This window comes from Canis lupus, chromosome 20 (assembly GCF_011100685.1).
Source record: "Canis lupus familiaris isolate Mischka breed German Shepherd chromosome 20, alternate assembly UU_Cfam_GSD_1.0, whole genome shotgun sequence".
Classification (NCBI taxonomy): domain Eukaryota; kingdom Metazoa; phylum Chordata; class Mammalia; order Carnivora; family Canidae; genus Canis; species Canis lupus.
In genome coordinates, this window is record NC_049241.1 from 36,561,412 (window position 1) to 36,574,492 (window position 13,081).

Here is a 13,081-nt window from a genome sequence, read left to right on the forward strand (position 1 = left end):
TGGAGGATAACCCACCTCTGCCCTAAGCCTTCCCTTGGGATCTGTGTAGGAAGCTGTGATGTCAAGCTGGGTGAAGATGGGCATAGCCCATGCGCTGTCCCATGTTCCCTTCCCCAGCTTGCTCACTTCTCAAAGCCTACGGCAACTCTGATCCCACTATGCTGTCCCAGTGACAGTAAAGGAGAACAGATATTGAGCTAATAAGGTAAAGGCATTCACTTCTCCACCCCAAAGGCCGCCACGACCATTGCTACCACACCATCACCACCACTTGTGGCCACCATCACACCCACCACCACTGCCACCACCTCAGGGTAGTTCAGACAGGGAGAAACAAAAAAAAAATGATGATGACAAAGCCCCTGGTCAGCTTGAAGGATACAGTTACCACAAATGAAGAGGATGATGAAGTAGATGCAGACGATCATCCCCGAAGATGACGGGCCGCCATAGGCCATAATGCCATCATACATCACGGCGTTCCAGTCCTCCCCTGTCAGGATCTAAGAGGCCAAAACTGTGGTCACCCACACACAACAGCTGGACTGCAGCTCCCAATGGCCCGCCACAGCCCCCCAGGAGCCACCCAAATCTGCATTGAGCTGCCTTTCACCGCCCCATTTGCACTCAGCAAATCCATCAGTTATCCCGTAGACTTTTCAAAACTGTTTTCAATTACACAGACACAAGAGTTAATTCTTGACACGGAAATAAAGTAATACTACATGTAAGACTTATGTAGTCTTTGATGACACCGCAGTTCTTAACATCCCCCCCCAGCACATGCCGTTGGTGCCTCTCTCTCCAGAACCTTTGTGTACATAAACATACAGATACGCACCCAAAGGAAAGAGGTAGCTATTGTTTTCTGAGATTTATTAGTCATAAAGGATGTCATACTATATGAATTTTCTGCATTTGCCTTTTCTCTACCCCTTCCCCCACTCAACAATATATTCTGGAGACCCTCTGTGTCAGTAAGTGCCTTCAGTCTTCTTAATGGTTGCCTACTATTCCACATGGTTAATCTACTCTAGAAATGGAGAATTAGATCCATGAATTTGTAGAAGCAGGGAATTCCAAGTTCTCATGTAAATTTATAAACTACTTCATGAGCAGATACTAATAGCTATCTGAAATTTCACATGGAACTTTCTCTACTGATGATGTCTCATAACTCAATCTGTCATCTGGGTAGAATCAGATGAACCTAAATAGCATTTTAATAACATACTATCTAAAAAATAATAAATGAATAAAAATAAAACCATACTATCTTCCAGAGAGGGAGTATATGTGTTCCTGTATTGTCTATCTTAACTAGACACCTAAAAAATAAAACAGTCATGGCTCACAACCCAAGAGAAATATGGGCAAATGATTTCAAAAGATAAAGCAATTCCCTGGAAAGGAACTTTTTGGCTCTTAATCACATGAAGACATTCAGGTTCACTCCTGAAGAGAAATAGGCATTAAAGCTATAAGATACCATTTTCACCTGTCAGACAACCATCAAAAAGTTTGAACACCCATTGTGGTAAGAAGTAGTGAGCTGTGGGACAGAATCCATGCCCCATCCCTAGAGGATGGACTGACACTACTTTGAGGAAGATGCTGGGCAAGAGTGTCAGCGTCGGAAATGGACATACACCCTTCAAACCAGCAATTCCACTTCTGGAATATTTACACTACATGTCTATGTTCACACATGTGCCCATAGTATGTGTTCGAGGTCACTCACCAAGCCAAGGCCAGACATAATGAAATACTCATTGGCTAGGGACAAGTTACATAAGTTAGGGGACAGCCACAGAGTGTGCAGAATCCAAAGTAGGAGGCAAACCCTTATGGACCAAAAAGGCAGATTCCTAAGGACACTTTAAATGGTAAGAAGCCAGAAAACAGCATGTAAGATGAGCTACCATCTGCATCATATCACATTCACTGGGAGGTGGGTCAGTTGGTAGGTTCATTGATTTACATCTATAAGCAAATGTATCTCAAAGATTACATGGAAACTATTCAATGGTGGTTGCTCCTAGAAGGAGAAATTGGTGGCTGGGTGGGAAGGAGACTCATTTGTTACTTTATATCCTTTTTGTAAGCATTTGAATTTTGTGCCAGACATGGGTACTACCAAAAACTACCACCACTGTAAACGTTTCTCTGAAAAAAAAAGGAGAAAAAATAACTAATCAGTGGCTAAAAATTAAAGTATATTTCAAAAAAAGTATGGTCTATCGCAGGGCTAGCAATTCTATTCACCTCAAAATGACTGAGAAGAAATGAATCTTATAGATCTCTAGTATCTTGGTTTTAGTTTTTTTTCCTCCTCACAAAAAAATAATGACCTTCCAAGGTTACAGGGATGAGCACTGAAAGAGCCAGCAGGAGACCTGGATGTCCACGTCTATGGTCCCTCCTACCAGACCTTCCTGCCTCCCCAGCAGGGCTCTGGAAATCACTGACAATGTGAGAAAAGTGACAAGGGCAGATGGGTCTTTAAAATTTATCTGCCACTCTGTTCGAGGAAGGGCTTCAGCTCAAAACATAGGAAGAGGGAGTTTAGAACACCACAGCTTAAAGCCAGGTGGCGTGTGGAGGCTGCTGCTTTGAGTGCAGAGTCCACTGTTCCTCCTTCTCAGCCTGGTGGCCTTCACAGGCCCTAATGGCATGGACATGCTCAGAGCCTGTCTGTCCCCATTACATGACAGGAGGGAGAAACAAAGGGGCAGAAGGTTGTCACAACTCTTTTATCACCCTGAGTCTTCTGACTACACACCAGAGCATTAGGGCTTTAGAATTCATCTCTTTGCACAAATCCGTGTGAGCCAGGATCACAAAACTTGCCTGCAATCAAAAATTCACAAAGAACAGGAAGAGGATTTTAGAGCCTATCTCACAGAAACCTCACGAATCAAACAGAAGTTTTTGGTCTATTATCCTGTCATCTGTCCAGTGGTCTTACAAACACAGGACATCACGCCACATGGATAGCTGGAGTCAGGTGCTCAACAATCGACTTCCGTGGTGTAAGGTCTGTTAGAGCATTATTGGGGCAGAGGTCACTAATCGCGGCAGACTCATCCTGTCTTCCTGGGTCGAGGAGGGACAAGACGGCAGCTCACATGGGCTCCTCGCGAGGGCTCACCTGGAATACGGTCAGAAGGGCTTGAGGGAAATTGTCAAAGGTGCTCCGCTTGGTCTGTGTTTCGTCAAAATTAAACTTGCCACCAAACAGCTGCATCCCAAGCAAGGAAAAGATGATGATGAAGAGAAAAAGCAGAAGCAACAGCGAAGCGATGGACTTCATGGAGTTTAACAAGGAGGCCACTAAGTTGCTCAGGGAAGTCCAGTGCCTACAAGTCAAGATGGGGCTGTGAGCACAGAACGCCCACGGGACACAGCAGACATCAGGGGGCCAGGGCGAGGCTGATCACCACCCCCCCGGCCAGAAAACACCTGCAGCGAGATGCATGCGCTCTCACCTGGTCACCTTGAAAATCCTTAAGAGGCGCACGCACCGAAACACAGAGATCCCCAGAGGAGACATGATTTCCAGCTCCACCAGGATGGTCTCGGTAATGCCACCACACACCACGAAGCAATCAAACCGATTGAAGAGAGAGACGAAATAGGCCTGGAGACCCAAGCTGTACATTTTTACCAGCATCTCGCAGGTGAACAGAGCCAGGAGGACTTTGTTAGCGATATCTGTAAAGACAAAGGGTCTGATCGTGGGCGTGGCTCAGACTCGCCTTCCCTCCTCAGAACCCCTTCCCACCAATCTCTGCTGGAAATGCCCTAGCACCTTGCCCCAGTCTTTGCTATGGCCCCCATTACAGAAATGTGGCACCAATGTTTATGGTCTGTCCGCCGGGTTCCAGTCCTGCTTCTGCTACCACCTAGCTGTGGGACTCTGGAGGAGTCCCTTGAGTTCTCTGGGCCTCAGTTTTACTGACTATAAAATGGGGAGGAGCGGTTTACCATACACTCTCTGATGCTCTCTAGACCTAAAAGCCTGTGCTTCTGCATTTATACCAGCGTATTATATTTTTTGTTTCAGTCATAGAAAGGCCACTCTGGTCTTGCTTAGGGCACCATGATATAAAAAGCAGTTGTCCATCAAGGTCACTTCTAACTGCAGCAGGCTGGAGAGCTGGCCAGAAATAGGACCTCCCCATAGATCACAACTGACAAACTCAGAATGGATGGTGTCTGGGGGTGAACTCCTGTACTGCACTGCTGGGGCTCTCTAGGTAAGGGAGCAACAGACACTTGCCAAGAATACCATGTGGGAAAAGAAAGTTGCCAGTGGGGACAGGGAGAAGGGAGATGAGGTCCCTTCTAACTACAAGATTCCCTGACCCTAGGTTGTCATAGGGTTAAGACTCGGCCCCAGAGGGCTTCGTTCTGCATACCACGTGGGCTGCGCCTGTGTCTGGATGGTTCCACTGTCTTCTATGCCCCCAGAAATGTCCTGTCATTACACATTGATCAGATAAGATTAAACTACAGTTGGACAGCTTCAGGAGGCCCTAATTCAGAATCAGAACAAAAAGAAAACAGCCTCTGCTCGCACCTTGAATCTGCGTCAACCAGTCAGGCTGATTGTAGTGCTCAGAGGAAATGGTTAAGGTATTGAGAAACACCAGGACAATAACCAGCCAGTAAAACGTGACAGACTTCACAGCAGCACGACATCTTCTGCGATTGAAGCGGTTCCAGCGACGCCAGCGTCGGCTATGAGAGAAGCAAACGTGACTCCATGAATGGCAGACATAGCATCTGCATGCCCAATAGACATTATGGAGAAATAAATCATCTTTAACTCTAGAGATAAAGATCAGGGGGTACAGGAAGGAAGGCATAGAAATTATGTTGGTCTTTAAACATGACTTTACAAGCGTCAACTTGACCTGATCATGCTACCAGTTTCCTTCCTATGGCTTTAGACAACTCCGTAATCTGCCATACACAGTCCTTAAACCAGTTAGAAAAATCTAGATATTCATAGATTTGTCTGCAGATGCAAAAGTGAGCCTGCACACATCTATGCAGTTCACATTCCCACCATATGGCACATGGATCTGTTCACACTCTGCGTGCAGAGAGCCGTTTGGGTTATTATACACATCTCTTGTGGCATCTCCATCATCGTACAGAATTTATCAGGCAGCAAAGTGCTCCCAACCCAGTTCTCATTTTAGGGAAACTTTTAGTCCTTTCTTAAATCTTGGAGGTTTCTCTGGAGCCTGGCACACTTGTCAAAGCTGAGTAGGACATGAGTCTTTATACTGAGTCATCAGGTGCCCTTTCTAACTAGTGATGCTCAAAATATACCTTCAGGAGAAGAGCCAATATTGAATTGTGTTTTCATACAAATAAAATGAGCTGAGCCAGACAGACAAGTAGCATGTCCTCTACTGACTTTCAGTTCCGGTTTATAATTAGGGTAAGTATTCCCTCCCTGCTGCAGGATGGAACAATGAAGTAGGTCCCAGGAAAATGCCAGCCGATTGGCAATGTCGGCCCCTTTCAGGCTGGGCTCATGGACAGGGGCGGTAGGTACTTCCTCTAGTGGCCCAGGTCAGAGGAATCCCCAGGCTACGTGCAAGCTGCAGCCCTGGCTAACTCAGCCACGTGGCTATGTTGAAAACACATAACCCAGGGACCAGGCAAAGAATTACTTGTGCCAACTCTTTAACAAGACCTAGAACAAGAGAAGGGCATTTTGCTCTTGCTCTCGCTATGCAGTTTTCAGTGGTAATAGTGGCTAGAAACATGATGACTAGTGTAGAAAAATCCCACTGTTTCTCCTGTGATGCATAATTTAGTACACACAAGTAAGGTGGTCTGAAAAAGAACCAGTGTTAGGTCTATTTATGCTGTAGTGACAAGTCTTGAGTGTCTCCCAAATCTCGGAGGCCTCACCGTCCCATCTCTTAAAGTTCAGTGGCACTTCTCATCCTGCCCCTCATGGGACTCCAGACACTGGATATATAGAGATGAAGGCACACTGTCCTGTGGCCTCTGACCTTGAAAAGCAGCAAAGCTGGGGCAAATAACAATTATAAATCCCTCCTAAGTGCTATTCTCAGGGTCCTGGGTACAGGAGCAAAGAGACAGGAGCATTAAGTGCTCTTTGCAAGAGTCAGGAAAGGCCTCCCTGAAAAGCTGAGATTTGGGCTGGCTCTGGATAACAGAGTAAGAGTTCACCAGGGGGCAGACAGGAGGGCACCCCACCCGGAGGGGACTGTGTGGCCGAGGGGACTGAGACGGGAAGAAACAGAGCATGGTGAAAACCAAGAGCAGTCCAGTAGAGCCACAGAGTGGGGAGTGTGTGAGGCGTGTCAAAAGATCAGGCCAAAGAGTGAGGTGGGGGCCCAATTATGAAGGAATTTATATGTCCTCTAGCAACAGGGAGTCATGGAAGGGCTCCCAATTGTTTTAAAGTCAGATTGAGATGCAATAGACATATGGCAACTATTAATATTTAGGAATAGGGTTTGTAACCACTACCACAATCAAGAGGTAGAAAATTTCCATCACTCAAAGGACTTCTGTCGCAGCTCTTTGTAGTAGTTAACCCACCCTCCTCACCTCAGCCCCTGACAACTACTGATCTGTTTTTTGTCCCTACTGGCTTCTTTTATCCAGAATGTCCTAAAAAGATAATCATACAATACAGAGTTTTTTTGAGACTGGCTTCTTTTACATAGCAAGAATACTTTCCAGACTCATTTGTGTTGATGTATCTATCAGCAGTTTTTTCCTTCTTATTGCTGAGCATTATTCCATCAGTGAATGAACTACAATTTGTCTATCCATTCACAACCTGATGGACATTGGAGTGATTTACAGTTTTTAGCAACTGTATCCAAAGCTGCTATAAACTCTTATATAAAAATTTCTCATGCAGACATATATCTTCATTTTATATAAATATCTCAGAAGCAGAATTGCTAGGTCATATGGTAAATATATGTTTAACTTTTCAAGAAACTGCCAATTTGTTTTTTTAGAATGACTGTACCATTCAACATGGAGGAATGTATGGGAATCCCCACTGATTTCACATCCTTGTCAGAACTTGGTACCGTCAGATTTTAAAATTTGATTCATAGGCATAAAAAATGTCAATAGGTACATGGTGGTGTCTCACTGTGATTTTTGATTTGCATTTTCCTACTGACCAATGCTCATTTCATGTGCTTATTTTCCATCCATATCTTTTTTGGTGACTTGCCTATTGAAATCTATTGACCATTTTTTGTTGTCTTATTATTTACATCATATTTATTATTCTTTTTATATAGTGGATAGTAGTCCTCTATCAAACGTTTTGCAAAAATTTTTTCTTCTGGTCTGAAGCTTATCTACTCACATGGCCAGTCTTTTGGGTGTTATATCCAAGAAATCTTTGCCCAACCTAAGGTCACAAAAACTTTTGAATGTTTTCTTCTAGAATGTTTAGATTTAGGTTTTACATTTATGCCCATGAACAGTTCAAGTTAATTTTTGTATATAGTGGTAAAATGTTGTTTTTAGTTGAAAATAACATTTATGTGTAAAAGTACACAAATCATAGGTATATGGTTCCATGAACTTTTACCAACTAAACATGTAACCTGCATCCAGAGCAAAGAACAGATCATCACTGGCCCCTCAGAAGACTTCTTGGAACTCCCTCCACAGAAAACTTATTTTTTAAACATTTATTTATTTGAGACAGAGACAGAGACAGAGAGAGAGAGAGAAAGAGAAAGAAAACACATGAGTGGGAGGGGTAGACGGAGAGGAAGAGAAGCAGACTGTGTGCTGAGTACAGAGGCCAATGCAGGGCTCAATCCTGGGACCCTGAGATCACAACCTGAGCTGAAACCAAGAGCCAAACATTTGACTTACTGAGCCACTCAGACACCCTCACAGGAAACTTATAAACAGAAAAGTGACACGAAGTATCTCTGAGAAATGACTCTGGGAAGGAATATGAAGGGTTGATTAGCGACAAGAAATTGTTCATTATTGCATCTCACTGGTTTGTTTGAGGGCAAGATCTTCAGCACCTACTATGCTGCTCTTCAAGGCAGGTGCTTAATATTTACTGGACAACTGATCTTCAATATGAACATCCTAACCCAAGGATAAAATAAAAATCAAGTCAGAGCAACTCCATGTATAATTGAGAAGTTAGAAAGTAGAACACCAAACACATAGGCTTAAGAAAAAATAGAAGATACTGACCTGAGTTTGGATTTTGAGATGGCTTGGCTAAAAGAAAGACAAAAAGAATAGGATTTCTGTTAGAAAGACTCGAGCATACTCTCCCCGTCATGTCAGCTGAGAGATCAGAAAAGCCATGCACAGAAGCCTGGGATCAGCATCCCCAGCACCCCCAGTGAGACAGCAGGGGTGAGAGCAGAGCAGGAGGCGAGGTACTGCTAGGGCCAGGTGGGCCAGGCTGACATCCTCCAGGGTTCAGGCAAGAGAAGACTCTTAGCCAGCGGCCCTGCACAGCCCGGTCACAGGCCGTGATGCCAGGGGTTCTTCTCCCCTGACCCCACTTTCCCCGAGTGAAGTCAGTGGGGCCTCCCCTGCTCCATCTCAGCCACTCAGCAGCAGCATCTGCTGCTGCTATAGCAGAGGGAGCACTGGACTAGGAGTCCTAGCTCTGCTATCCACTAAACTGCATGGGTTCTGGCAAGCAGCACACCTTCAGCAGCAGCTTCAGTGTTCTCATCTGTAAAATGAGGAAGACAAATCCATCCCCCTGCCTACTTCACAATGCTGTAGGGAGGGCAGAGCAAAACAACGGAGGCAAATTCACTTCTTAAAACTTCTGACCAAGACATGTCACTTGTGAGAATCGCTGCCAAGAAGATCAAAATTTTTTAAGAATACCACCTCTACTTTACAGAGATAAGACCTAAGGGATATCAGCAGGAAGCAACTGAAACAAAATTGCATGGACTCTCCAAAGCAGGCCGTACTCTGCACATTGCACACTGCTGGTCCCTGCTGGGGGCCAGGTCATCTAGACAGAAACCAACAGGGTGAATGTGGTGGCACCTTCCACCGTTAGGAGAGGGTGGTGTGGGCTCCAGAAACAAGTGCCGTGAGCAAAGGAGGGCGGGCTCTTGTTGTGCAGCCACTACGCGGGGGGGTCGGGAGAACCCACCAGGGAAGGAAAACTTAAATATGCAGCACATCCTGTCAGCCACTCTGCCATACAAGCTCTTTGTCAAAGCACTGATGCCAACACCAGACTGTGAGGAAAATCAGGCCTGTTACCCCCACCGCCGACACCCAGAGGGCCCAGCCTTGGCCGTGCCTCTTCTTTTCCACCAGCACCTAGTGGACACAGTGGAATTGCCGGGTTACCTGGCCCGCCCCGCAGCAGGCTCCGCCTGGGCAGGACGCAGGGCGGGCTGCTCTGGGGGAAGAGGCATGTGACATGCTGGGGGGCCTGGGGGCCTGGGAGGGGAAGGGAGGGGGGACCCAGGGGTCCAGGGTGAGCCCACCCACCCCTTGTGCATCTGAGGCTATGCCCCGGGATGCCTTCCCCGCAGGTGCTCCTCTAAGAAGACAGTAGGGGGCAGCAGGGCAGGCGGCCTCCACACTCACCAGAGACTCCCACAGCCGCCTGGATTCTCGCCTCCGCCACTTACGTTCTCTGTGTTCACCGACTCGGTCTCGCTGGTGGGCATGCTGGCTGCAGGGAGAAGACAAGGCTTTAGCCGGCACGCCGGAGGTGCTGCGTGCCCAGGAGTGGGCCGGATGCAGACTGCTGCCTCCAGGCAGACCCTCTGGCAGCCCAGGAGGAGGGCCGGGAAGGGGGAGAGGCCAGGCACCCCCATGGCAGGGGGGTCTTTGCTTCCATGATCTGCTGACCTGCTGAGATAGACCATACAGCGCCCCTCCCCTCCCCATCAGGAGGAAACCCTGTCCATCCAGACACTTCCCAAGAAAAGCCCAGGAGCCAAACTGAATCCAGTTGCTGTGCCTGACACCAGCTTATCTTCTGGACTTCCGGGAGTGCACTGAGAGGCCACACAACTCAGCTACAGTGACATCTTTGCTGGCCCCAACTGGTGTTGCCTAGAAAGTCTGTGACTAGACCAGTACTTCATATATGAATTCTTATCTTAAAAATAGTAAAGGAGAAGAGATCTTGGATGCTGGAGGACATGAAGGTATCAAGCACAAAATCTTTTTAAAAATTTAAGAACTCTGCTCACAATTAATTTATCAGATGTCTAAGTTCCACTGAGCTTGTGAAGCCAGTGTGCAGAAGGCTCTTACCAAAGCAGCCAGAACCAGAGCACAAAGGCAGTACAGTCTTACAGGTAGTAAGGTTTTCTCCCAACCAGTGGTCAGAAGGCAAAGTTGACGGTGATCGGTGATCTCAGTGTCACCAGGGTCTCTGGGCATGTCTCACTCTTCTACAGCTGGATCCTGAGCAGAGGAAGTAGAGGGAATATAGAAATGCACCCATGGTGCTGGGAGGCCCAGGGAACCATCATCTGGGATGTGGGCATTAGTTCTCAGACACCTGATTCAACCCTGTAAGCAGCGTAAGATGTATTTAAGGAGATGCAGGGCACATGAAGCACTACACCTGCCCTGGAAAAACCAACTGATTTCAATTATCTATGAAAAGAGTCACTTCAGGGGTCCACGCAAGGAGCTCTGGAAGCACACAGTGAGCAATGGCTAATTCTGCTCTGGGGTTTAGGAGAGAGGGGGTCACTGAAGACAGAAATGTGGGAGATTCACCCAAGCACATGCACTTCTTTACCCTGATGCATCATTTTGAACTATAGCAACTGTCTTCATAGACATTGTGGCATCAATAGGAAGGCCTTCCCCCTGTGGACTCTGCCGATATGGCTCTTAGCCAGGACACCTCTGCTTCGATCTGCAAAAACTGGTGTATTGCTGGAGTGCCGTGGTGGAGGCTCTGAGGCCAGCCCAGGCACAGAGGGCAAAGGAGCCGGGTTGATGAGCTTTGTGGTGTGGCTGTGTGCCCGCAGGCCCTGCTCGGGCAAGGGACGCTGTGAATAACAAGGATGAAGGTGGGCCCAGAGGACTGAGAAACAGTCCTTTTCCTTCTGTGGGCACCCAGGAACTGAGCCTGCTCAGGTAGGAGTTCCATAGCCACGTCTGGGAGCATTTAGGCAAAGGCAGCAAAAGCAAAATGAGCAAAATTACAGACCCACATCACACTACTGAGATTCTCTTAGAATCATCTTTCTTCCTCAACTAAGTCAAAAGAAACCAACTACAAACTTTGATTCACTTTTTACTACTCCATGCAAAAAAAAAAAAAAAAAAAAAAAAAAGATAAAAATAAACAAACCAAAAAACGCACACAATCCAACCACAGAAAAACCTTTAACAAAAGCTCCATAAAGACACACACTCAACAGACGCACGAAGCTGGTCATGCAATTCTCTTCTCCGTGACTGATTTGTGCTCCGACTTGAAAAGATGAAAACATTATAAAATTCAATGAAGCTCGTTGCTATGAGCTCCTCCCCTAGGTCACCCTTCTCTTCGGTGACAAAGAAAATCACAGTGGGAGACTCCTACAAATATGACCGTGAGTCATCTCTGTGCAATACTTTTCTTGGTAGTTACTGTCACTCCTAACTCAGGGGATTGATGTCGAGAGCAGCATGACACAGGGCAGGAGAGGGGGTGGTCCATAAGCCCCAGTTAGGGTTTGACTGTGCTGTGTCCAGTCCTACCGCTCTGCAGGCTGCAATATCCAATGTGGAGAGTAGGGATGCCAACTCCACACTCTCAAGGGCCACCTTCCACCTTCCACCTCTCAGTTTAATGCTTCAGGGTCCTACTACTGATCATCCTAGAACTGTAATTATTATTTCCAAAAGAGCAAACTTCTTTGGAATAGGCTAAATCTTGGTGGCTTCTTACCCTCTGGGGCCGTGTCCCATTACGAGAACAGTACAGTTGCTGCATGTCATTGCTAAAGCTTCTTTTTTCCAACAATCTGATCAAAACAGATAAATTACATGCTGCCTAAGGGAGGCACTTTGCATTTCTGGCTCTGTGCCAGCTACTAGTGAATGAAATGAACCAGTTACTCCCTGGACAGGAGAACCAAGTGGAAGGAAAGATAGGAAATAAAGGTGAACCCCCCACACAGAAACTAAGAGAGGGGGATCCCTGGGTGGCACAGCGGTTTGGCGCCTGCCTTTGGCCCAGGGCGCGATCCTGGAGACCCAGGATCGAATCCCACATCAGGCTCCCGGTGCATGGAGCCTGCTTCTCCCTCTGCCTATGTCTCTGCCTCTCTCTCTCTCTCTCTCTCTCTCTCTCTGTAACTATCATAAATAAATAAAAATTGAAAAAAAAAAAAAAAACTAAGAGAGGTTAATGGTGTGGCACAGTGTCAGGGCTGCGCTGATGGAGAGAAGTTTCCTTGGCCCCAGGCAGACTCCATCCTTCAGATGAGGCAGGACGGTGGCTAAGAGCAGACTCTCAGGTGGGCGGAAGTGAGATACAACACATGGTGGGGGCGGGGGGATTTTCCCATAGTCCTGGGTCATCCTATGTGGGTCCACAGTGTTGGGCAGTTGGTGGGGCTCATACGTGGTAGCTGTCACCTCAGGAAAGCTCTCATGTTGCTCCCTGGAAACAAAGCGACACTCCGTGCAAAACCCAGGCCCTTTGCCCTGACTACTTCCACTCGTGCACAAAGACGAGTGTTCTCGTCTACTCGTCCACTAGTTCACACCTAGTGTGAACAATCTTCCACACTCCTGAGTCAGCTTTGGCCACCACTCTTGGTTTGTATCTCTTCTATCTTGAAGGAGCCATCTCCGTATGACTTCACCTGCTGTAGAGATAGCAACTTCTCCGTCATAATTGTTGGACACCAAGAGTGCCACAGACCCATAATAAATAAGCTATTCCAGAATGACATCAGCCAGAGCTGAGGTGGCGGTGAGAGGGAGGCAGATGAAGAGCACAGTGACTATGCTAGAATTGGGTGACCTCAGCTGGTCCCGGAATCGGACCGTGATCACCTGAGCAGAGGCACCAGGCTCT

General features: G+C 46.9%; 1 protein-coding gene across 21 annotated transcripts in view; it reads right to left on the minus strand.

Annotated features, from left to right (window-relative positions):
• CACNA1D (calcium voltage-gated channel subunit alpha1 D) overlaps window positions 1-13,081 on the minus strand; it is a 297,961-nt gene that overhangs the window by 79,545 nt on the left and 205,335 nt on the right. For 13 of the 21 annotated variants that reach the window (XR_005374892.1, XR_005374891.1, XM_038566156.1 and 10 more), the window contains exons 10-16: window positions 9,628-9,715; window positions 9,295-9,354; window positions 8,248-8,274; window positions 4,583-4,743; window positions 3,489-3,714; window positions 3,152-3,359; window positions 383-503 (exon numbers count right to left, since the gene is read on the minus strand). Coding sequence is in view for 19 of the 21 variants with exons in the window: in XM_038566156.1 (XP_038422084.1) it covers window positions 383-503; window positions 3,152-3,359; window positions 3,489-3,714; window positions 4,583-4,743; window positions 8,248-8,274; window positions 9,295-9,354; window positions 9,628-9,715 (891 nt within the window). In the remaining 2 variants the exon portion in view is untranslated. The remainder of the gene's footprint in view (window positions 1-382; window positions 504-3,151; window positions 3,360-3,488; window positions 3,715-4,582; window positions 4,744-8,247; window positions 8,275-9,294; window positions 9,355-9,627; window positions 9,716-13,081) is intronic. The other 8 variants (XM_038566165.1, XM_038566164.1, XM_038566151.1 and 5 more) reach the window with 1 other exon arrangement.